Consider the following 25,807-nt stretch of genomic DNA (forward strand, 5'->3'; position numbering starts at 1 on the left):
TGTTGAATAAGGTATTCATATCTTCTCTCTCTACCCCCCCCCCCCCCCCCTACACATAACAGAATGTTGGGGAATTCCACCCTCCACCCGGGCCCTCAAATAGTGGCAGCTTCAGATTATGCCCCCCCCCCCCCTTGCCCACACACACACACACACACACACACACACACACACACACACACACACACACACAGCCCCCCGTACAGCTGTACACATGCCAGGCGTTTGGGAATCTCAGTGCTGTGGTATCATATACACCGTGTGGGGATTTCCGACTGGCTGTGTGTTCGACTCACACACAGATGACAGCAGCAGCGGAGTGTGCCTGGCTGCCGCTTGAACAATGGAACTTTCTCTGACACTGCTGCTCCAGACTGCCCCAGACTGCTCAAGACTGCTCCAGGCTGCCCCAGACTGCTCCAGGCTGCTGCAGGCTGCTCCAGACTGCTCCAGACGGCTCCAGACAGCTCCAGGCTGCTCCAGGCTGCTCCAGGCTGCTCCAGACTGCCCCAGGCTGCTCCAGACTGCTCCAGGCTGCTCCAGACTGCTCCAGACTGCCCCAGACTGCTCCAGACTGCTCCTGGCTGCTCCAGACTGCCCCAGGCTGCTCCAGGCTGCTCCAGACTGCTCCAGACTGCTCCAGACTGCTCCTGGCTGCTCCAAACTGCTCCAGGCTGCTCCAGACTGCTCCAGGCTGCTCCAGGCTGCTCCAGACTGCTCCAGACTGCTGTAGTGTTACAGAGGGGAGCAGGTCAATGTAGTCCAACCTACCTCACTGACTTCCTTCCTTCCTTCCTTCCTTCCTTCCTTCCTTCCTTCCTTCCTTCCTTCCTTCCTTCCTTCCTTCCTTCCTTCCTTCCTTCCTTCCTTCCTTCCTTCCTTCCTCCCATCCTTCCTTCCTTCCTTCCTTCTTCTTTTTTCCCGGTCTCTCTGAATGAGCTGTTCAGTACACATTATTCACCTTTTTATGTAGATGGACAACATGATCCTCAGTGCCATGACAATGGAGCTCTTCACGAGTATGTTTTCTGCTGGATGTCTTTAACGCTACGATATTTATACCTCCCCTATAAATTCATATTTTTTTTTAAATCCAACTTTTTACAACCTTTCTGCTCTTAACCGTTCACGGCTATGGGCTCTGCTTCTACCTCCCTAGTATGAAATGACTAGGAGGTTCATCCATTGTATAAAGCACAGTTAGTTACTGTGTGGAAGTTACATTAGTTTGTTAGGATGTTCCCCTCCTCTCTTCCCTGCAGGTTTAGAGACCTGACCCTCCCCACCTGTCCTCAGAGTTATTTGTTTCATCCTATAGCTTGTTCTCTCTCCGTCATCTTTTTAAATAGTGAACCAACTTATATTTTCAGCACTTTTATTTCCCTGACTGATCAAAACTCGTCATCTCACGCTCTGTAACGCCCTGGCCATAGAGAGGGGTTTTTGTTCTTTATTTTGGTTAGGCCAGGGTGTTACATTAGGTGGGCGTTCTATGTTCCTTTTTCTATGTTTTTGTATTTCTTTGTTTTGGGCCGTGTGTGGCTCCCAATCAGGCACAGCTGTAGTTCGTTGTTGCTGATTAGGAGTCACACATAAGTAGCCTATTTTTCCTTTGGGTTTTGGTGGGTGATTGTTTTCTGTCTCGTTCGTTTTTGACCAGACAGGACTGTTTGCTATCGTTGCTGTTTTATGTTTTGTTTATAGTGGTTCATTTTATTAAATATTCATAATGAATCCACAACCTCCGCTGCATCTTGGTTTTCTTGCGATGACAGCTGTTACACGCTGTCTCTCTGCAGCAGACATATAGTGAGCGATATGTTTGGAACATTAAATCACACGATCAAATCACAATACAAGTAGAATCGTGATAATTGTGAGAATCGCAAAACAGATCGAATCGGCACCTAAGTATCGTGTTATTAATATCGTATCGTGAGGTCCCTGGCAATTCCCAGCCCTAATTATTATGGTGTTCCTGTCTCTTCCTGCAGGTTGAGAGACCCGTCCTCCCACCTGTCCTGGTAGTTATGGTATTTGGTTATGGTTATGCTAGTTAGTTACGGTAGTTAGTTACGGTAGTTAGTTATAGTTACTAGTTAGTGATGATGTATTTCTCTCTTCCTGCAGGTTGAGAGACCCGTCCTCCCACCTGTCCTGGACAGAGTGTTATGGAAGTTACTTACAGGAAACTTTCAGTGTAAACTTAAACAACCAAAACCAGATATAAACTATGTAGAAAAGATAATGGACTTATATATATATATATATTTAAATAATATAATCTTTGAGAACTAACAGTCACCTAAATATAAGTATAGAAGAATAGATTTTTATGTTTGAGCAAAAAGAACAGCGTTAATCGTGGCAAAATGCATAGAATTGCAGTACATTTGCTTTTAAAACTGCAGCATGCTATCTGACGTTAGCAAGTTATTGATTTCATAAACCTTATTTCTAAGGCTACATATATTAATATGGGCTATTTTCAGCTCTTTCCTGGGTAGTTTATCAGAGATAGACATAATACTGAAAAGAGAAAACAAAGAAAGAGAAGAAAATATACATTCAGCAGTCCATTAATCAATTGGGGGGTATGTGTGTTCTGCAGCGTTGAAGCTACGAACCCATAGGTTTAGCTCTCTCATCCCTTCCAGGCTTATGGGAGGGAAGGTGGACAATGAGCCTGTCATATCATAAAAAAAACATTTTTGACATTTAGCAGACGCTCTTATCCAGAGCGACTTACAGTAGTGAATGCATACATTTCATACATTTTTTTTTTTTTCTGTGCTGGCCCCCTGTGGGAATTGAACCCACAACCCTGGCGTTGCAAACACCATGCTCTACCAACTGAGCTACAGGGAGGCTAATCAGATATAAGCAATGTCCCAATGCACTTTCCTCTTCTGGCGCACCGCTTCGGGATAGTCCTCGTTGAGCAAGATGTGCGTTTCTCTCAAGTTCTTGTCTCTTTCCTTGAACCTCATGAACTTGACCAATATCGACCTGGGCCTGCTGTGGGTTTTCCAGTCCTGTGGGCGCGCTTCAGTTTCTCCGTGATCATTTCCCTCACTTTGTCCTCAGACTCCATCCAAGTCTCGTGGAGGTTCTGCAATTCCGTCTACAACAATGTTGTTCCACCTTGATTGTCCCTCGAGATAATCTGATTTCTCCGTCATTGTTATCACGGATTCACATACAGAACTGATGTCCTCTCTCAATGACTTACAGATTGCTGTCATCCTTCCGTTCTCCTGTTTAAACTCATCGTCCTGACCCTGGGAAAACTGCAAACTGTCCTTTAGGTCCTGGACCTCTCTGGTCTGGTGGTCCATTCTTTTATTAGTTGGCTCCACCAGTATTTTGGACAAAACAACTTCAAGTTATTTTCTTGTTGTAACAACTGCTTGTAGAATTATTTTTGATTGTTTTAAAAGATCCTTCACCTTTGATAGAGAGACACCCAGGGTCCTCAATGGTACTCCCACCGGCTTTGGTCTTTGTCATGGTAGCAATGTAGGCTACGCTGTTACTCATAGTTTCAGACAGGGCAGGTCACAGGGGAGATGGAAACCGCAACAAACAGCAGGGATCTAGACAGCCGGAAGCCCCGGGACAACAAGCAGCAGGGATCTAGACAGCCGGAAGCCCCGGGACAACAAGCAGCAGGGATCTAGACAGCCGGAAGCCCCGGGACAACAAGCAGCAGGGATCTAGACAGCCGGAAGCTCCGGGACAACAAGCAGCAGGGATCTAGTCAGCCGGAAGCCCCGGGTCAACAAGCAGCAGGGATCTAGTCAGCTGGAAGCCCCGGGACAACAAGCAGCAGGGATCTAGACAGCCGGAAGCCCCGAGTCAACAAGCAGTAGGGATCTAGACAGCCGGAAGCCCCGGGACAACAAGCAGCAGGGATCTAGACAGCTGGAAGCCCCGGGACAACAAGCAGCAGGGATCTAGTCAGCCGGAAGCCCCGGGACAACAAGCAGCAGGGATCTAGACAGCCGGAAGCCCCGGGACAACAAGCAGCAGGGATCTAGACAGCCGGAAGCCCCGGGACAACAAGCAGCAGGGATCTAGACAGCCGGAAGCCCCGGGACAACAAGCAGCAGGGATCTAGACAGCCGGAAGCCCCGGGACAATCCGCAGTCCCAGCCATAAGTGTAATAAACTAAGAGCAGCTCTAGATGCACTACATGTTGGCTGAAAGTACACTACATGACCAACAGTATGTGGTCACCTGCTCATCAAACATCTCATTCTAAAATCATGGTCATTAATATGGAGTTGGTCCCCCCCCTTTTGCTGCTATAACAGCCTCCACTCTTCTGGGAAGTCTTTCCACTAGATGTTGGAACATTGCTGCTATAACAGCCTCCTCTCTTCTGGGAAGGCTTTCCACTAGATGTTGGTACATTGCTGCTATAACAGCCTCCACTCTTCTGGGAAGGCTTTCCACTAGATGTTGGAACATTGCTGCTATAACAGCCTCCACTCTTCTGGGAAGGCTTTCCACTAGACGTGGGAACATTGCTGCTATAACAGCCTCCACTCTTCTGGGAAGGCTTTCCACTAGATGTGGGAACATTGCTGCTATAACAGCCTCCACTCTTCTGGGAAGGCTTTCCACTAGACGTGGGAACATTGCTGCTATAACAGCCTCCACTCTTCTGGGAAGGCTTTCCACTAGATGTTGGAACATTGCTGCTATAACAGCCTCCACTCTTCTGGGAAGGCTTTCCACTAGACGTGGGAACATTGCTGCTATAACAGCCTCCACTCTTCTGGGAAGGCTTTCCACTAGATGTTGGAACATTGCTGCTATAACAGCCTCCACTCTTCTGGAAAGGCTTTCCACTAGATGTTGGAACATTTCTGCAGGGACTTGCTTATAGAGTCCCCTTCTCCCGTTTGTCCTGGACGGAGAGTTCTAGTAGTTAGTGACGGTGTTCCTTTATCTCTCTCCTCCTGCAGGTATAGAGACCCCTCCTCCTGTTTGTCCTGGACGGAGAGTTCCTTCCTGGCCTCCATAATGTCACAGAACCAATCAGAACAGAGCTCTGACATCCTCAGTCAGGATGTGTTTAACCAGCTACTGGAGATGCTGGACCAGTGAGTCCACACACACACACACACACACACACACACACACACACACACACACACACCACACACACACACACACACACCACACACCACACACCACACACACACCACACACACACCACACACCACACACCACACACACACCACACACACACCACACACACACACACACACACACACACACACACACACACACACACACACACACACACACACCACACACACACACACACCACACACCACACACACACCACACACACACACACCACACACACACACACACACACACACACACACACACACACACACACACACACACACACACACACACACACACACACACACCACACACCACACACCACACACAACACACACACACACACCACACCACACAGTTCTAAACCTAGTTAAATCAGTGTGTGTGTGTGTTTCTCAGGTCTGCATTCCACTCGTCGCAGCCCATAGAGCTGAACTTCTCAGACAGCCCTGTAGACGGAGATGGACCAGCAGGGGATACCATCCAGATCAGCATGGACTGCATTAGCATGCACGAGGGACAGGAATCTCTGTCTGTAAGTACATGTAACAGTAAAGCACCCACGTACTGTACAATATTCAGATCTGCATGGACTGCATTAGCATGCACGAGGGACAGGAATCTCTGTCTGTAAGTACATGTAACAGTAAAGCACCCACGTACTGTACAATATTCAGATCTGCATGGACTCTACTATCTGACCAGCCTCTACCTGTGAGTACTGGACTGGGACAAGGCTAAATAGGTACAGTACATTATAATATTACAATACTATAGATAACCTACTGGGAAATGTCACAAATGTAAAAATACAAATTATTTATTTATAGTCTCACAAGAACACACCAGGCGGTGTAGAGGGCAATAGACCAAGCTGGGGGGGGGGGGGGGGGGGGGGGGGGGGGGGGTAAGTCTCACAAGAACACACCAGGCGGTGTAGAGGGCAATAGACCGAACTGGGGGGGTAAGTCTCACAAGAACACACCAGGCGGTGTAGAGGGCAATAGACCGAGCTGGGGGGGTAAGTCTCACAAGAACACACCTGGCGGTGTAGAGGTTAATAGACCGAACTGGGGGGGTAAGTCTCACAAGAACACACCTGGCGGTGTAGAGGGCAATAGACCGAACTGGGGGGGTAAGTCTCACAAGAACACACCAGGCGGTGTAGAGGGCAATAGACCGAACTGTGGGGGTAAGTCTCACAAGAACACACCAGGCGGTGTAGAGGGCAATAGACCGAGCTGGGGGGGTAAGTCTCACAAGAACACACCTGGCGGTGTAGAGGTTAATAGACCGAACTGGGGGGGTAAGTCTCACAAGAAAACACCTGGCGGTGTAGAGGGCAACAATGGAATTAGTAAATAGAATAGCAAGACCTTTTAGAGGCGGGTCCAGAACCAAACCCAGAGTTCTGATTAGGCTAGGGAGCATTTGGTTATTTCAATTGTAGATTAGAATGTCAGTACATTAAATCAAATCAAATGTTATTGGTCACATACACATGGTTAGCAGGTGTTAATGTTAATTGTAGATTAGAATGTCAGTACATTAGGAGGCCAATGACATCATCTCCTTTGTTTTGTTGACATTGTGAGGGCCCTCACCTTAGGAGGCCAATGACAGACAGTCATCGATGAAGTTTGATGTTGGGAACATCATGAATTCATGCAGCAAACCATTTCTGTTGACCTGTTCACCATACAGTCACAGATGGTGTGATATTATCTTTTGAAAAGAGCCCTGATTTGCTGTTTGCCATAAAGTCACATGACCTAGAAAAGTGGAACATCTTTGCATTTACATTTTAGCAGACGCTCTTATCCAGAGCGACTTACAGTAGTGAATGCATACATTTTTCCTGTGCTGGCCCCCCATGGGAATCGAACCCACAACCTTAGCGTTGCAAACACTATGCTCTACCAACTGAGCTACAGGGGAAGCTGTAGCCAAACACACGGGTCAGTCAGCTGTGTCTTTCTGACATCAGTTAGCCGCCATGCCCTCTACACTATTGTAGATGAGGTGAATTCTCCCCTGCTCCCAATGGAGGAGTGCTGTTGTCCAGCAGCAGAGCAGTGTGGGGAACTAAGTAATGCTGCTACAACTTCATCGTGTTTGCCTCAGAGAGGGGCTGTTCTGCTCTCTCTCTCTGTCTCTGTCTCTGTCTCTCTGTCTCTCTCTCTGTGTCTCTCTCTGTCTGTGTCTCTCTCTCTCTCTGTCTGTCTCTCTCTCTGTGTCTCTCTCTCTCTCTCTGTCTCTCTGTCTCTCTCTCTCTCTGTCTCTCTCTCTCTCTGTCTCTCTCTCTCTCTCTCGATATAGTGATTAATACCGCGCACCCACCTTCCTCATCAACTCCACCCACCTTCCTCGTCACCTCCACCCACCTTCTGCTCCACCTCCACCAAGGGAGGGGCGTGGTACGTGGGCACGCAGCGTCGTGTGGGGCTGAACATGGCAGGGTGCCAATCACCAATGCCTGCCGCCCAGCCTGCTGCCCAGCCTGCCGCCCAACCCGATTATTACCTAGTTAGACCCAGCCTCTCCTTCCCCCAAAATCACCTCCCTCCTACAGAGGTGTCTCTCTCTCTCTCTTTCATGAGTTGTTAGAATGCCGTTCTGTTGATGGCCCTGGGGGAATGGTTGTTTTGTGGAGGGTTTCATGTTTCATTTGAAATTCCTCTTCTTCTGGTAGGTCCCCCCCCCCCCCCCCCCCCCCCCCCCCCCCCACCCCCCCATAGCTGCAGGGCAGCAATTTAACGCAGCACCTGCCTCCCTCAGAGGTCCCGTCTCTCGCTCTGTCTCTCTCTCTCTGTGTGTGTGTGTGTGTGTCACCTCTACCTGGGTGGGGAACGGGGGAGGAGGAGAGAAAAGGCTCATGGGGGGAGGGTAGAATAACACGAAGGAATGTGTCAGAAACAGTGGCATGAGAAAGGCTATATCCTACCCTAAACAGCTGATTGAACAGCCTGATAAAGCTGTGATCAGCTGAGCGTGGTCGGGCCAACACAGAGCTGAGCGTGGCAGACTGAGAAAGAAGATACATCTCAAATAGTACCATAATCGCTATAAAGTTCATTATATTTGACCAGAGCTCTATCTCCAATCCCTTTAGGCTCTGGTCAAAAGCAGTGAACTATATAGGGAATATGGTGCCATTTGGGAGACAGGATAAAGACTGAGACTGAGAGGTCCCTGTTAGAGACAGGATGTAGACTGAGAGGTCCCTGTTAGAGACAGGATGGGGACTGAGACTGAGAGGTCCCTGTTAGAGACAGGATGGAGACTGAGACTGAGAGGTCCCTGTTAGAGACAGGATGTAGACTGAGACTGAGAGGTCCCTGTTAGAGACAGGATGTAGACTGAGAGGTCTCTGTTAGAGACAGGATGTAGACTGAGACTGAGAGGTCCCTGTTAGAGACAGGATGAGGACTGAGAGGTCCCTGTTAGAGACAGGATGAAGACTGAGAGGTCCCTGCTAGAGACAGGATGTGGACTGAGACTGAGAGGTCCCTGTTAGAGACAGGATGTGGACTGAGAGGTCCCTGTTAGAGACAGGATGAGGACTGAGAGGTCCCTGTTAGAGACAGGATGAGGACTGAGACTGAGAGGTCCCTGTTAGAGACAGGATGTAGACTGAGAGGTCCCTGTTAGAGACAGGATGTAGACTGAGAGGTCTCTGTTAGAGACAGGATGTAGACTGAGACTGAGAGGTCCCTGTTAGAGACAGGATGTAGACTGAGAGGTCCCTGTTAGAGACAGGATGTAGACTGAGACTGAGAGGTCCCTGTTAGAGACAGGATGAGGACTGAGAGGTCCCTGTTAGAGGCAGGATGGAGACTGAGAGGTCCCTGCTAGAGACAGGGTGTAGACTGAGACTGAGAGGTCCCTGTTAGAGACAGGATGTCGACTGAGAGGTCCCTGTTAGAGACAGGATGTGGACTGAGAGGTCCCTGTTAGAGACAGGATGAGGACTGAGAGGTCCCTGTTAGAGACAGGATGAGGACTGAGACTGAGAGGTCCCTGTTAGAGACAGGATGTAGATTGAGAGGTCCCTGTTAGAGACAGGATGTAGACTGAGAGGTCTCTGTTAGAGACAGGATGTAGACTGAGACTGAGAGGTCCCTGTTAGAGACAGGATGTAGACTGAGAGGTCCCTGTTAGAGACAGGATGTAGACTGAGACTGAGAGGTCCCTGTTAGAGACAGGATGAGGACTGAGAGGTCCCTGTTAGAGACAGGATGGAGACTGAGAGGTCCCTGCTAGAGACAGGATGTAGACTGAGACTGAGAGGTCCCTGTTAGAGACAGGATGAGGACTGAGAGGTCCCTGTTAGAGACAGGATGTGGACTGAGAGGTCCCTGCTAGAGACAGGATGTAGACTGAGACTGAGAGGTCCCTGTTAGAGACAGGATGAGGACTGAGAGGTCCCTGTTAGAGACAGGATGTGGACTGAGAGGTCCCTGCTAGAGACAGGATGTAGACTGAGACTGAGAGGTCCCTGTTAGAGACAGGATGTAGACTGAGACTGAGAGGTCTCTGTTAGAGACAGGATGTGGACTGAGCAGGATAGTGATTCACAGCAGCGTTGTTCTGTCACCATGCGGAGGAGTGGCTCTTATTGCATGTCTGGAATCACCCGCCTACCTTCAGTACACCTCTCAGGCGTTACATTGCTGTAAGAATTTCCTATAATAACAATACAACTATTGGAATTTCAAATTAACTATTATAACTAATAATAGTCCCTTTTTTCAAGGTATGCCTGATTCTTTTGCCTTCTGTTTTCACGTCAAATCAAATCAAATGTATTTATAAAGCCCTTTTTACATCAGCTGATATATCAAAGTGCTGTACAGAAACCCAGACTAAACCCCCCCAAACAGCAAGTAATGCAGGTGTAGAAGCACGGTGGCTAAGGAAAAACTCCCTAGAAAGGCCAGAACCTAGGAAGAAACCTAGAGAGGAACCAGGCTCTGAGTGGTGGCCAGGAAAAACTCCCTAGAAAGGCCAGAACCTAGGAAGAAACCTAGAGAGGAACCAGGCTATGAGGGGTGGCCAGTCCTCTTCTGGCTGTGCCGGGAGGAGAGGAACCAGGCTATGAGGGGTGGCCAGTCCTCTTCTGGCTGTGCCGGGTGGAGAGGAACCAGGCTATGAGGGGTGGCCAGTCCTCTTTTGGCTGTGCCGGGTGGAGAGGAACCAGGCTATGAGGGGTGGCCAGTCCTCTTCTGGCTGTGCCGGGAGGAGAGGAACCAGGCTATGAGGGGTGGCCAGTCCTCTTCTGGCTGTGCCGGGTGGAGAGGAACCAGGCTACGAGGGGTGGCCAGTCCTCTTTTGGCTGTGCCGGGAGGAGAGGAACCAGGCTATGAGGGGTGGCCAGTCCTCTTCTGGCTGTGCCGGGTGGAGAGGAACCAGGCTATGAGGGGTGGCCAGTCCTCTTCTGTCTGTGCCGGGTGGAGAGGAACCAGGCTATGAGGGGTGGCCAGTCCTCTTTTGGCTGTGCCGGGTGGAGAGGAACCAGGCTATGAGGGGTGGCCAGTCCTCTTCTGGCTGTGCCGGGTGGAGAGGAACCAGGCTATGAGGGGTGGCCAGTCCTCTTCTGGCTGTGCCGGGTGGAGAGGAACCAGGCTCTGAGGGGTGGCCAGTCCTCTTCTGGCTGTGCCGGGTGGAGAGGAACCAGGCTACGAGGGGTGGCCAGTCCTCTTTTGGCTGTGCATGGGAATACTTTTGTTATCACATGAATGGAAGGGGGGAAAGGTGATGCAACAGTCCAAGCTAGAGAATAGTTCCAATTCCTGCTGGACTCATTCCCAAAGTAGGACTCTCTCATGAGCTTTACCGTTCATCTCAATGAGTTACACATGAAAACCTTTCACTGCCTTGGCATTTCAACCGATGTTGTGTCTTTGCAGAACCATGAGAATTGCACTATGATCTCTTTTGAAAGGCTGTTTTCACTCAGCAAGTTCCCGGTTTTCTGATGTTATGAGTGAGATATCTCACGTGTGGGAGATTCGCTAGAGTCACCTACTCTCGGAAGAACCTATCAAAAGCGTCTGTTGGAGACAGACAGGTAGCGTGGCGAATGAGGTGAGCCCCTCACCTCCATAAAATGAGCCATTATCCCGCCCTCCCCCAGGGTTACACCCAGCATCCCCCAGGGTAGTACCCAAGCATCCCCAGGGTATTACCCAGCATCCCCCAGGGTAGTACCCAGCATCCCCCAGGGTAGTACCCAGAATACCCAGGGTAGTTCCCAGAATACCCAGGGTAGTTCCCAGAATCTCCCAGGGTAGTTCCCAGAATCTCCCAGGGTAGGGGTGTGTGGGGAATGTCGTTCACCTATTGACCTTTTTATAAGCACGGCACAATAAAGCACATTCCTCATGCTTGCTGTTTAACCTGTGGGCTCACTCTTGCCCATAGGTTAAACAGCAAGGAGCAAACACCCAAGAAGGTCCAGAAACAGCCCATCGGGGGGGGGGGGGGGAACCTCCTTATAAAGAAGTAAAGCCCAATACATTGCTCCAATCTGAGTTATGTCCAAAACCCAGGGCCCAACAGGTACACTCTTCTGTAGCAGACGAAGGGGTTCATTAATTTATAAATAAACATCATTACCGTAGAGGAGAGAAGTGGTTCCTCGAGGATGGTGCCCAATGAGCGAAGAGCGCTGACACCGTTGCCTGAACTCTCCTACAGTCGAAGTCGATGCCCACTGGACAGCGATGGGACGCCCTTCTGGGGAAGGCAACAGGCAGAAAGCCATAGGCTCCAAGGTGTTGACCAGGGCCAAAGATGGGGTTAGGTACATTAACCTGGAAGAGAAAAAAAAACCTGGGCAGACTGCTGGTGTGAATAGTGGCTGGTAGGACACAGTCCACCCATACGCTTAGGGACACCATGGGTTGTAGTGACACAGTCCACCCATACGCTTAGGGACACCATGGGTTGTAGTGACACAGTCCACCCATACGCTTAGGGACACCATGGGTTGTAGTGACACAGTCCACCCATACGCTTAGGGACACCATGGGTTGTAACAACACAGTCCACCCATACGCTTAGGGACACCATGGGTCGTAGTAAAACAGTCCACCCATACGCTGAGGGACACCATGGGTTGTAGTGACACAGTCCACCCATACGCTTAGGGACACCATGGGTTGTAACAACACAGTCCACCCATACGCTTAGGGACACCATGGGTCGTAGTAAAACAGTCCACCCATACGCTTAGGGACACCATGGGTTGTAGTGACACAGTCCACCCATACGCTTAGGGACACCATGGGTTGTAACAACACAGTCCACCCATACGCTTAGGGACACCATGGGTTGTAGTGACACAGTCCACCCATACGCTTAGGGACACCATGGGTTGTAACAACACAGTCCACCCATACGCTTAGGGACACCATGGGTTGTAACAACACAGTCCACTCATACGCTTAGGGACACCATGGGTCGTAGTAAAACAGTCCACCCATACGCTGAGGGACACCATGGGTTGTAGTGACACAGTCCACCCATACGCTTAGGGACACCATGGGTTGTAACAACACAGTCCACCCATACGCTTAGGGACACCATGGGTCGTAGTAAAACAGTCCACCCATACGCTTAGGGACACCATGGGTTGTAGGGACACAGTCCACCCATACGCTTAGGGACACCATGGGTTGTAGGGACACAGTCCACCCATATGCTTAGGGACACCGTGGGTTGTTGTATCACAGTCCACCCATACGCTTAGGGACACCGTGGGTTGTTGTAAAGCATCTCAACGTTTTACAGTGTCTAGGAGCTGCAGTGATAGAACAATAGATATTGTTCAGGACAAGCTGAAGGCTTCGAGATGTAAACTGCACTCCTTTAGAGAAGGATAAACTGTATCGCTGTCGGGGCTTGGCAGGCCCTGAAAGTGGCTGAAAGGACCTCCAAAAGCCATCAGCGCAGTCAAACACAATGTTCCTGTGTTTTTATATTTCCATACTGTGAGGTTGGAATAATACTGTGGAATGTTGAAAGTTATAATAAATGCTGTTATAGTGGTAAGAGCTGTTTGAAAAAAACACCTCCAATTTCAACGTTCTTTTGGTGGGATGTCGTTTTGTCCTGCCTGGTGACATCACGAAGCCGGTACATTAGTTAATAGACCAATAAGAAAGAGAGTTCCAATACTCTCTGCCAATAAGAGCTAGTTTTCAGTTTTTCCCCTCCCCACTCAGACCACTCCCAGACAGTCCTCGCTAAATTATTTCTTGAGAAATTGCTCTTTGCTAAGAAGCTATTTGTTTTTTTTTTCTAACATTTTTTTTTATGGAAAATTATCATTATAAGAAGGTACTTAATTGTTACCCAGAAATTATATTGAGGTAAAAACATCTTCATTGGACCTTTGACAATGATGAACCTTCTCTCCGTCCAAGAAATCCTAGGACCAGAAGAAGGAATGAAAAATACAGGGGCCTCCTTAGCTGTCCTACTAGAGATTCTGGGTTCGAGTCCAGGCTCTGTCGCAGCCGGCCCGACCTCACTAATGTTCTTGTGGCTGAATTGGAAGCAAGTCCCCGCAGCAATGTTCCAACATCTAGTGGAAAGACTTCCCAGAAGAGTGGAGGCTGTTATAGCAGCAAAAGGGGGGGACCAACTCCATATTAATACCCATGATTTTAGAATGAGCAGTTGTCCGCATACTTTTGATCATGTTGTATCTATCTCTTTCCATCTCTCTCGCTCTTTGAAAATGGATCTGCGGGCCTTTCATCCCTGCATTAGAGCGAGAGAATGTAAAGGGGCACTAAGAAAGCCCCCATTGCCCCCATCTGTGATAAACTGCCTTCTTGAGCCCGATCTCATTTTGGTGGCCTCTGGTATATTCTAATGCCTTGATTCCATTACAAATACACAACGAAATGATTGAATACTTTATTGAGTTTACCTCCCAGAATGGACAAATTTAATGTGGTATTGTGTGTAGAAAGATATGACTTTACAATTTAAATAACTGAACATATCGTCCAGGCCTATATGATCAGGACAATTTTTATTTTATTTTTAAGTAAAAGAACATTAAACTTTTTTTTAACATTTATCCTGTTTTCTCATGAGTTTACAGCAAGATATGAATTGCCACAATGTTTTTTTCTTCACGTTATATAGTTTATTAAAACAGAAGAATTAAGTAAATAGCCCACATTATCTTGAAAAATAAATGAAAGGTTTTGAGAGAATTTTTGGATGTAGTTACCTGGACGTAGTTACCAGGCCGTAGTTACCAGGACGTAGTTACCCGGACGTAGTTACCCGGACGTAGTTACCAGGATGTTACCAGGACGTAGTTACCCGGACGTAGTAACCCGGACGTAGTTACCCGGACGTAGTTACCAGGACGTAGTTACCCGGACGTAGTTACCCGGCCGTAGTTACCAGGATGTAGTTACCCTTTCATTCAAGTGCTCAGCTAGCAGTTGGCTGTTGTTTATCCGAGTTTTTGTTGTCAGGTGATGGTAGAGTTTGCAAAACAAATACCCACTGGATTGATGAAAATAATGATGATATCATTCTGCCAGGTGAGGATAGGCTACTTTTTGTACGGTAGTTCACATTTTAATTGAGAAGGTTTTTTGGGGAAAGCCTTCCCTCGACCAGAAGACTGTTTAAGTTAGCATCCTCGCTAACAGGTACACAAAGTGGTAGACTCACGCACTGCACATATACAGACACATGGACTTATTCTTGTTTTCCTCTTCGGAAAGTTTCAGAAAATACAAATCACTGATGCATTCTTTTCATGTCTTTTATGATGAACATGAGCAAATTAATTAATTTTCAATAGATTTTTACTTGATTCCCTACTAAGGTAAAAAAACAAAAAAAACACCCTCTCTTAAGCCTTAGCGCCACCCATCTCCTTAATAAAAGATTCACGTGTGTGTGTGTGTGTGTGTGTGTGTGTGTGTGTGTGTGTGTGTGTGTGTGTGTGTGTGTGTGTGTGTGTGTGTGTGTGTGTGTGTGTGTGTGTGTGTGTGTGTGTGTGTGTGTGTGTGTGTGTGTGTGTGTGTGTGTGTGTGCAGGGGAATGTAAACACCTGGAGTGTTTGTTGAATAGAGGAAAAGGTGCTATATGAAATGAGAGTAAGGTAGTTTTAGTAAACAACCAAAGATTAAGACTAAATGTGGTGAAAGTAGTAGTAAAAATTATACTTAATCTAGTCCTTGTCCTATATCCTAATCTGACATTGGTACAGGTCTAATTGTTCAGGGGAGGCAGCGTAGCCTAGCGGTTAGAGTGTTGGACTAGTAACCGCAAGGTTGCAAGTTCAAATCCCCTGAGCTGACAAGGTAAAAATCTGTTGTTCTGCCCCTGAACAGAAAGCCAATTCTAGAAAGCCAATTCTAACCTGCTGGTAGGCTGTCACTGGAAAAAAAAGAATTTGTTCTTAACCGACTTGCCTAGTTAAATAAAGGTTAAAATACAGAAATATTACCGTCTCTAGTAAATGCACATTATATCAAATAAAATCTGTTTCTCTTTTCGACTCTCTACCGTATTTTGCAATTATACTCTTCTTCCACCGGGCATTCCGCTGATTTCAAAACTCGGTCAACTTTTTCCCGTGACAACAACACTGTTGATTTCCGTTTCTTCCACATCACTGTCATCAGAAAACTCTACAATGTTTGGTTCAAATTTAAAAATGTTTTTTTTTTTTTGACCTAAATCAGGGATTTCCCTCATCTGTCTGATTCGGAGAGAGTTAGCATGGCACGATCGTCCTCTCTGAAAGTAGTCCATCACACACTTTTTTCACAATGATCTTTATCAATAGCGCCTGTTATTAAATTCAGTTGTGAGCAGAAGCAACACTTTTTGTTTTGCAGTTTAAAAAAAAAATCACTATCTACACATACTGAGCAGTGTGGTACGTGGCAGACCAATCCAAACGTCTCTCTCTCTCTCTGCATGTCCAGCCCATCCATTGTAATAGCCAATCATGGCTAGCGGAAAGCTTCCTGACTTTTTCCGTGGCTAAACCAACCAGGCTTCATTTTATAAATTGTATTTGTATATTTACAGATGGCAACGAGTTTGTTATTAATGAAAGTTCCTAGAAGGCATTTCTTACCAAAAACGCATTTTGATAAACAAACATTTTTTAAATGATTAAGTTCAAATGCCTCTCCTCTAGTGGCGTGCGACATAACGCTCGTTTCCAGAAAGTGGTCACATATTTGGGCCAGAATGAGGCTCTCCACTACCTATTTGTTCCTGCAGTGATGATTCACAATATTCCTCAAATGTTTTCAGAATTTATCTGCAGATAAGTTCCTTAAAGCCAAATGAAAGGCTCTGTCACTGATACGATTTGGTAGGATGTTGAACACAGACAGCGTTTTAGATGTTGGTTGACTAGGATGTTGAACACAGACAACGTTTTAGATGTTGAACACAGACAGCGTTTTAGATGTTGGTTGACTAGGATGTTGAACACAGACAGCGTTTTAGATGTTGGTTGACTAGGATGTTGAACACAGACAGCGTTTTAGATGTTGGTTGACTAGGATGTTGAACACAGACAGCGTTTTAGATGTTGGTTGACTAGGATGTTGAACACAGACAGCGTTTTAGATGTTGGTTGACTAGGATGTTGAACACAGACAGCGTTTTAGATGTTGGTTGACTAGGATGTTGAACACAGACAGCGTAAGACTTTGCCATAATCCTGAATGCAACTCATAAGAAACAGTATATTGATTTTAGCAGCTATGTTTACCATATATTCAGGTGGTACAATAACTGTTAAATTGTTGCCATTGCTGCAAAAAGATTATGTATATTTCTAGGGAAACACTGACGACCATCTGATTTGTTTTCCCTAATTTTGTCAACAGATGAATTTCCAGTAATAAATTCATTTCCTGTATGAGGAAACGCAGTCCGGCCCACTGCTAAAATGAGTAAGAAAACCAATTCTATGTTGTTGACTGAGCGTGACACCGACCCAATGAAAATAGCAGATGACTGGGCAGAAGAGGTGTTGCGGTGTGTAAACGGATAGGCTCTCTCTCTCCCACCGCCCGCTGTCTTGTCCTGTCTGGTCTGTGTGGAAGGAAGCTCTCTCTCCCTCTGCACCAGTGCAAGCACTCTCACACCCTGACACATGATACTGGACTAATCTAGCAGATTTAAGGGGGGAAAAAAGGCTCTTAAAGGAAAACGCTCTTAAAGGAAAAGGCTCTTAAAGGAAAAGGCTCTTAAAGGAAAAGGCTCTTAAAGGGGCAAACGGAGCAGCGCCCTTTTTTTTGTCTTGAGTCTCAGTAAGCGATGAGTGTTATGACTGATTTATATGGTAGCTGTAGAGTAGGTATTTTTCTTTCTTTCTTCATAAGTGTACTCCGTAGCCTATAGCTAATTCATTTAGCCTGTGGCTAACTCTCTGTTGTAAACAAGCTGTCTGTTAGGTGTTGGATTTCAGGCCTAGTTTACCTACTACCGTTTTAGAAGTAACTCGAAGCCTTAATCACCGATTGCTGAATAGTCAAGTGGGACACTTTTTAATTTTTTTTTAAATTATTGTTGTATTTGATCAATTCTAATTTCTAAACGTTACTCCAATAACCTATTTTGTCCTGCTGATAATAGTGTATTATAAAACAGTAGTCCCCCCCGAAGGCTGGTCCTCTTTCAGGGATTTAACCACCTTTCACTGTGGCTCTGTGCTGTAATTTGTGAGGGTCAGGTTTTAGGGCTCTACTCCCCCTCTTTTTGTGTTGCTGTGTCACCTGAGGCGACACTCTAACCGTTGTCATCTTATCCTTTTACTGAACTAGGACGGCTAATGTTAAAAGTCAATAGTTAAGACTCGTGCCCATTCTTCTCGTTTAGGACCGATTACAGAGATGATGTGTATATTGGCTAACCAGACTCACCTCGGCGTGTGTGTGTGTGTGTGTGTGCGTGCGTGTGCGTGTGCGTGTGTGTGTGTGTGTGTGTGTGTGTGACTTGTAAAAGTTACCTTTTGACTTAAAGGCCCTCTCTTTCATTTTGCACAAGAACTAAAACAACAGACCATAACTTGGTCACACCCCCTATGAGGGGTGCGGTTGGAGAAATGGAACCACTTTCAAATTCGTATGATGCAAAGCCTGTCAGTCACTCGGGCGCTATGCAGGACAGGCGCCATTACAGTCGATGGGAGCAGAGTGATATTTCACTCAGTCAAATCAAAATCAAATCAAATGTATTTATATAGCCCTTCGTACATCAGCTGATATCTCAAAGTGCTGTACAGAAACCCAGCCTAAAACCCCCAAACAGCAAGTAATGCAGGTGTAGAAGCACGGTGGCTAGGAAAAACTCCCTAGAAAGGCCAAAACCTAGGAAGAAACCTAGAGAGGAACCAGGCTCTGAGGGGTGGCCAGTCCTCTTCTGGCTGTGCCGGGTGGAGAGGAACCAGGCTATGAGGGGTGGCCAGTCCTCTTCTGGCTGTGCCGGGTGGAGAGGAACCAGGCTACGAGGGGTGGCCAGTCCTCTTCTGGCTGTGCCGGGTGGAGAGGAACCAGGCTACGAGGGGTGGCCAGTCCTCTTCTGGCTGTGCCGGGTGGAGAGGAACCAGGCTACGAGGGGTGGCCAGTCCTCTTCTGGCTGTGCCGGGTGGAGAGGAACCAGGCTACGAGGGGTGGCCAGTCCTCTTCTGGCTGTGCCGGGTGGAGAGGAACCAGGCTACGAGGGGTGGCCAGTCCTCTTCTGGCTGTGCCGGGTGGAGAGGAACCAGGCTACGAGGGGTGGCCAGTCCTCTTCTGGCTGTGCCGGGTGGATACCTCAGTCAACATTATTACCTATAGACTATAGACTAATCATGTTTATTCGGTGAACTTTTCACTGATTGTTATTTTGTATTTTATTTGTTTTATTTATCTTTGCTTATTTGAGCTGTTCTTGCCACAATATGATCTTGGTCTTTTAACAAATCGCCCTATCTTCTTTATACCACCCCTACCTTATCACAACACAACTGATTGGCAAATAGTAAAAATAAAGAACAATTCTGGAATGAGTAGGTGTCTCCAAAGTTGTGTGTGTGCGTGTGTAAACTCAGCAAAAAAAAGAAACGTCCCATTTTCAGGACCCTGTCTTTCAAAGATCATTCGTAAAAATCCTAATAACTTCACAGATCTTTATTGTAAAGGGTTTAAACACTGTTTTCCCATGTTTGTTCAATGAACCATAAACAATTAATGAACATGCACCTGTGGAACGGTCGTTAAGACACTAACAGCTTACAGACGGTAGGCAATTAAGGTCACAGTTATGAAAACTTAGGACACTCAAGAGGCCTTTCTACTGACTCTGAAAAACACCAAAAGAAAGATGCCCAGGGTCTCTGCTCATCTGCGTGAAGGTGCCTTAGGCATGCTGCAAGGAGGCATGAGGACTGCAGATGTGGCCAGGGCAATAAATTGCAATGTCTGTACTGTGAGACGCCTAAGACAGCGCTATAGGGAGACAGGACGGACAGCTGATCGTCCTCGCAGTGGCAGACCACGTGTAACAACACCTGCACAGGATCGGTACATCCGAACATCACACCTGCGGGACAGGTACAGGATGGCAACAACAACTGCCCGAGTTACACCAGGAATGCACAATCCCTCCATCAGTGCTCAGACTGTCCGCAATAGGCTGAGAGAGGCTGGACTGAGGGCTTGTAGGCTTGTTGTAAGGCAGGTCCTCACCAGTCATCATCGGCAACAACGTAGCCTATGGGCACAAACCCACCGTCGCTGGACCAGACAGGACTGGCAAAAAATGCTCTTCACTGATGAGTTGCGGTTTTGTCTCACCAGGGGTGATGGTCGGATTCGCGTTTATCGTCGAAGGAATGAGCGTTACACCGAGGTATCCAGAACCACAACAATAAGAGTTCCCTAACCTCTCCAACGTTTTTGCCAATGTTGTCTTAACATAATTCAAATTGGTTTAGCTAGCTCAACTAATTACCAGCTTCAAAAGAGGTCAGGGCTTGAATGAGATGAGGTCATCGTACTGTGGTAGGGAGAGGAAGTGTGGGGGCCCGTCAGAATGGGGGGCCATTTTTGGTTTAACGTGTCCCCCTGCTCTACAGCCAGTGCAGGCTGACTTGTAAGTCTGCAGCCCAAGGAGCCTCAAGATTCTTGGTTATTGGCCAGCTGGGCTATATCTACTAGACATTCTATTGGCTCTGCTCGGATCTAATATCTGTGCCATGGGATATCGTAAAAGTCTACATTTCACTCACCGGCGGACTAGTATGTCATAACCCAGTCTGAGAAGTGATAGCCTATCTTAATTTTCATCCCTGGCTGGGTGTGTAGTAGTCAGGGAGTACTGGTAGGTCTGTGGCCCCTGGACATGGGGTCTAGGCTGGCTGGGTGTATAGTGGTCCTGGTAGGTCTGTGGCCCCTGGACATGGGGTCTGGGCTCGCTGGGTGTCGCTACTGATTGTAGACAATCAGCGACAGATGACTCAAGGGCACAGAGTAGTAAGGGTTCTGCTCCGTTTAGTGACAGCTTTGAAAGAGTTTAACTTTGGGCCAGAGGGTAAGAGTTTCCCCTTCTTGTCCTGCAGGAATAGAATTTATCCCACCTCCACCCCACTTACCCTGCACTGTCATCAACCACCTTTCCTTTAATACCTCCAGCCACTCAGGTTGCAGACCCCCCTGGGTCTGGATTCAGACCTCCTCCTTCGGCACCCCCCCAGGTCTGGATTCAGACCTCCTCCTTCGGTACCCCCCTGGGTCTGGATTCAGACCTCCTCCTTCAGTACCCCCCCCTGGGTCTGGATTCAGACCTCCTCCTTCGGTACCCCCCCCCTCCGGGTCTGGATTCAGGTATGACTCGGGTCTGTTTCTGTACATCTTCTGCTGCTAGATTATAAATCCAGCTGGTCATTTAGCAGATTTACTGTTCATTAGATGTGGCTGTATTGATGTCCCAGGCTGCTGTGTTGATGCTCCCAGCTGCTGTATTGATGTCCCCGGCTGCTGTGTTGATGCCCCCGGCTGCTGTATTGATGTCCCAGGCTGCTGTATTGATATCCCAGGCTGCTGTATTGATGTCCCAGGCTGCTGTGTTGATGCCCCAGGCTGCTGTATTGATATCCCAGGCTGCTGTATTGATATCCCAGGCTGCTGTATTGATATCCCAGGCTGCTGTATTGATGTCCCCAGGCTGCTGTATTGATATCCCCAGGCTGCTGTATTGATGTCCCCAGGCTGCTGTATTGATATCCCCAGGCTGCTGTATTGATATCCCCAGGCTGCTGTATTGATATCCCAGGCTGCTGTATTGATGTCCCCGGCTGCTGTATTGATATCCCCAGGCTGCTGTATTGATATCCCCAGGCTGCTGTGTTGATGCCCCCGGCTGCTGTGTTGATGTCCCCGGCTGCTGTGTTGATGTCCCAGGCTGCTGTGTTGATGCCCCAGGCTGCTGTGTTGATGTCCCCGGCTGCTGTGTTGATGCCCCCAGGCTGCTGTGTGGATGTCCCAGGCTGCTGTATTGATGTCCCCAGGCTGCTGTGTTGATGTCCCAGGCTGCTGTGTTGATGCCCCAGGCTGCTGTGTTGATGTCCCCGGCTGCTGTGTTGATGCCCCCAGGCTGCTGTGTTGATGTCCCAGGCTGCTGTATTGATGTCCCCGGCTGCTGTATTGATGTCCCCGGCTGCTGTATTGATGTCCCCGGCTGCTGTGTGGATGTCCCAGGTTGCTGTATTGATGTCCCCAGGCTGCTGTGTTGATGTCCCAGGCTGCTGTATTGATATCCCCGGCTGCTGTATTGATGTCCCCAGGCTGCTGTATTGATGTCCCAGGCTGCTGTATTGATATCCCAGGCTGCTGTATTGATGCCCCCGGCTGCTGTGTTGATATCCCAGGATGCTGTATTGATATCCCAGGCTGCTGTATTGATGTCCCCGGCTGCTGTGTTGATGTCCCAGGCTGCTGTATTGATGTCCCCAGGCTGCTGTGTGGATGTCCCAGGCTGCTGTATTGATGTCCCAGGCTGCTGTATGGATGTCCCCGGCTGCTGTGTGGATGTCCCAGGCTGCTGTATTGATGTTCCAGGCTGCTGTGTTGATGTCCCAGGCTGCTGTGTTGATGCCCCAGGCTGCTGTGTTGATGCCCCAGGCTGCTGTGTTGATGTCCCAGGCTGCTGTGTTGATGCCCCAGGCTGCTGTATTGATGCCCCCGGCTGCTGTGTTTTGTTTGGGATGATTCTTATGCTAACTAACACTGTACTTTTCCCAGCCACTCTAAAGCATCCAGAGATCCTGACTTTGTAGCCGTCTAGTGTGAGAGTACTTTGATTAACTCTGGAATTATAAACTCTGGAATATTCTCATAGTTATTGCCCTGTGAAAATGGTCTGTTTTGGCCCTGTGAAAATAGTCATTTTTACCCTGTGGAAATAGTCTGTTTTTGCCCTGTGGAAATAGTCTGGTTTTACCCTGTGGAAATAGTCTGTTTTTGCCCTGTGGAAATAGTCTGTTTTTGCCCTGTGGACTACTAATACTTTAGTTTTTGTCTCTTAATTGATAACATATTTAATTTTTCCTTTAAACGATTATAACTGCTCAAATATCTTTACTTTAAATGTAGTGGTATCTCTTCATGGGGGTCATGTAATAAGACAGACAGTAATGTAGTGGATAATGTTATAATATAGCATTTCTGTGTATTTAGCCTATTCAATGTGCTGTTAAATTCTTGGTTTTATATTATTGGTTGTTATTTAGCCTCTACAGGCTACACTTCCAGCCAATACATCAGATGTGTTGTTTAGCCTCTACAGGCTACACTTCCAGCCAATACATCAGACGTGTTGTTTAGCCTCTACAGGCTACACTTCCAGCCAATACATCAGACATGTTGTTTAGCCACTACAGGCTACACTTCCAGGTAACTTCCAATACATCAGATGTGTTGTTTAGCCTCTACAGGCTACACTTCCAGCCAATACATCAGACGTGTTGTTTAGCCTCTACAGGCTACACTTCCAGCCAATACATCAGACATGTTGTTTAGCCACTACAGGCTACACTTCCAGGTAACTTCCAATACATCAGACATGTTGTTTAGCCTCTACAGGCTACACTTCCAGCCAATACATCAGACGTGTTGTTTAGCCTCTACAGGCTACACTTCCAGCCAATACATCAGACGTGTTGTTTAGCCTCTACAGGCTACACTTCCAGCCAATACATCAGACATGTTGTTTAGCCACTACAGGCTACACTTCCAGCCAATACATCAGACATGTTGTTTAGCCTCTACATGCTACACTTCCAGCCAATACATCAGACGTGTTGTTTAGCCTCTACTGGCTACACTTCCAGCCAATACATCAGACGTGTTGTTTAGCCTCTACAGGCTACACTTCCAGCCAATACATCAGACATGTTGTTTAGCCTCTACAGGCTACACTTCCAGCCAATACATCAGACATGTTGTTTAGCCTCTACAGGCTACACTTCCAGCCAATACATCAGACGTGTTGTTTAGCCTCTACAGGCTACACTTCCAGCCAATACATCAGACGTGTTGTTTAGCCTCTACAGGCTACACTTCCAGCCAATACATCAGAAATGTTGTTTAGCCTCTACAGGCTACACTTCCAGCCAATACATCAGACGTGTTGTTTAGCCTCTACAGGCTACACTTCCAGCCAATACATCAGACGTGTTGTGTAGCCTCTACAGGCTACACTTCCAGGTAACCGACAGCAGGTCAGTTCAGCATTCAGAGCCTTTTTAAGGACATTAGAACGTAGTACTCTATGTGGATATTCAAAGCTATATGTGTTGACACATTGTCCTGTAGAACAGAGCAGTGAGTTGTCAGAAAGCAGGTTGTATTTAACCCTACTGGTTGTATTGATGTTGACGATATAAGAAGGGAATTTACTGAGTGAACTGTACATGTTTGACACTGTGTATCGCTGCAGAGTCGTCTTAGGGAGAGACACAAGGAGAACCTGAGAGCTTCTCCGGGAGATGGGTGTGGACTTAACCACCCTAGGTATTGGACAGGTACCTCCTCAGACCCCTCCTCCTCCCTACCCCCCCCCCCCCCCCACACCTCCTGGTATATATCTCCCTCCCATAGATTCCTATAGAGACTCTCTGCTTGTCCTGTCCTGTTGTCATCCATAGTCCTCTGCCTGCCACTCGTTCATTCAGACTGAGACAGGGACCAGAGGTGTAGATTCATCCTGGAGCCAGTGGAGCAAACAGCAGCAGCACTGCTCAACCTCAGCGCCACCATGTTGTATCTGGAGACGGGGACGCCCACGTCGTACAGCGAGGTAAGGCCCAGGGAGGAGGCTCCTACTGGGGGCATCAGGGACCACTAACACCCTCTTGGCTCCATGGAGCTCTGATGGTAGTGGGGACAGATGGAATATTTGATGTCAGGCCTCAAACTGAAATACCTAATAGGATTGTTACTGCCGCTTTTAATATTTTATATTTCACCCCATGAAATCAGTTTGATATGTTTTGGGCTCTGAGTTTATTGGCGGATTAGGGTTTAGCGGCGGTATAGAGATTTCATTTAGCAAAGGAATATGTTTTAGTAGTTAAAAACAAAAAGTGGTCATTTTAAATCTGTCTGTGGCACTCGCAAACAAACAGAGAAAGATGTTTTGGCGGCAGACTCCTCTTTGTTTGCCTTTCGATTTAGTGGCGTTGTGTGTGTGTGTGTGTGTGTGTGTGTGTGTGTGTGTGTGTGTGTGTGCAGGGGAATGTAAACACCTGGAGTGTTTGTTGAATAGAGGAAAAGGTGCTATATGAAATGGCTGCTCTGCTCCGCTACCCTGTCCTGTTGAGATGTGGAATGAATAGTTCTAATTATAATAGTTCTATTTCCATTAGTTCCTGTTCCAATAGTTCTAATTATAATAGTTGTAATTATAATAGTTCTAGTTCCAATAGTTCTAATTATAATAGTTCTAGTTCCAATAGTTCTAATTATAATAGTTCTAATTATAATAGTTCTAATTATAATAGTTATTGTTATAATAGTTCTAATTATAATAGTTCTAATTATAATAGTTCTAGTTCCAATAGTTCTAATTATAATAGTTCTAGTTCCAATAGTTCTAATTATAATAGTTCTAATTATAATAGTTCTAATTATAATAGTTATTGTTATAATAGTTCTAATTATAATAGTTCTAATTATAATAGTTCTAGATCCAATAGTTCTAATTATAATAGTTCTAATTATAATAGTTCTAATTATAATAGTTCTAGTTCCAATAGTTCTAATTATAATAGTTGTAATTATAATAGTTCTAGTTCCAATAGTTCTAATTATAATAGTTCTAATTATAATAGTTCTAATTATAATAGTTCTAGTTCCAATAGTTCTAATTATAATAGTTCTAATTATAATAGTTCTAATTATAATAGTTGTATTTATAATAGTTCTAATTATAATAGTTCTAATTATAATAGTTCTAGATCCAATAGTTCTAATTATAATAGTTCTAGTTATAATAGTTCTAATTATAATAGTTCTAATTATAATAGTTCTAATTATAATAGTTATTGTTATAATAGTTCTAATTATAATAGTTCTAATTATAATAGTTCTAGTTCCAATAGTTGTATTTATAATA

The 25,807-nt window shown here is 46.6% G+C and overlaps 1 protein-coding gene across 8 annotated transcripts in view; it reads left to right on the forward strand.

The window, feature by feature from the left end:
* Positions 1-25,807, forward strand: part of LOC106574206 (tumor protein 63) — a 117,576-nt gene that overhangs the window by 23,435 nt on the left and 68,334 nt on the right. For 6 of the 8 annotated variants that reach the window (XM_045697492.2, XM_045697484.2, XM_045697486.2 and 3 more), the window contains exons 2-3: positions 4,975-5,112; positions 5,543-5,678. In XM_045697492.2, the coding sequence (XP_045553448.1) occupies positions 4,975-5,112; positions 5,543-5,678 (274 nt within the window). Of the gene's footprint in view, positions 1-4,974; positions 5,113-5,542; positions 5,679-5,727; positions 5,774-24,288; positions 24,491-25,807 lie in introns of those variants that run through there. The other 2 variants (XM_045697490.2, XM_045697489.2) reach the window with 2 other exon arrangements.

The sequence above is a fragment of the Salmo salar genome, chromosome 16 (genome assembly GCF_965601325.2).
Source record: "Salmo salar chromosome 16, fSalSal1, whole genome shotgun sequence".
In the NCBI taxonomy this organism is placed as follows: Eukaryota; Metazoa; Chordata; class Actinopteri; order Salmoniformes; family Salmonidae; genus Salmo; species Salmo salar.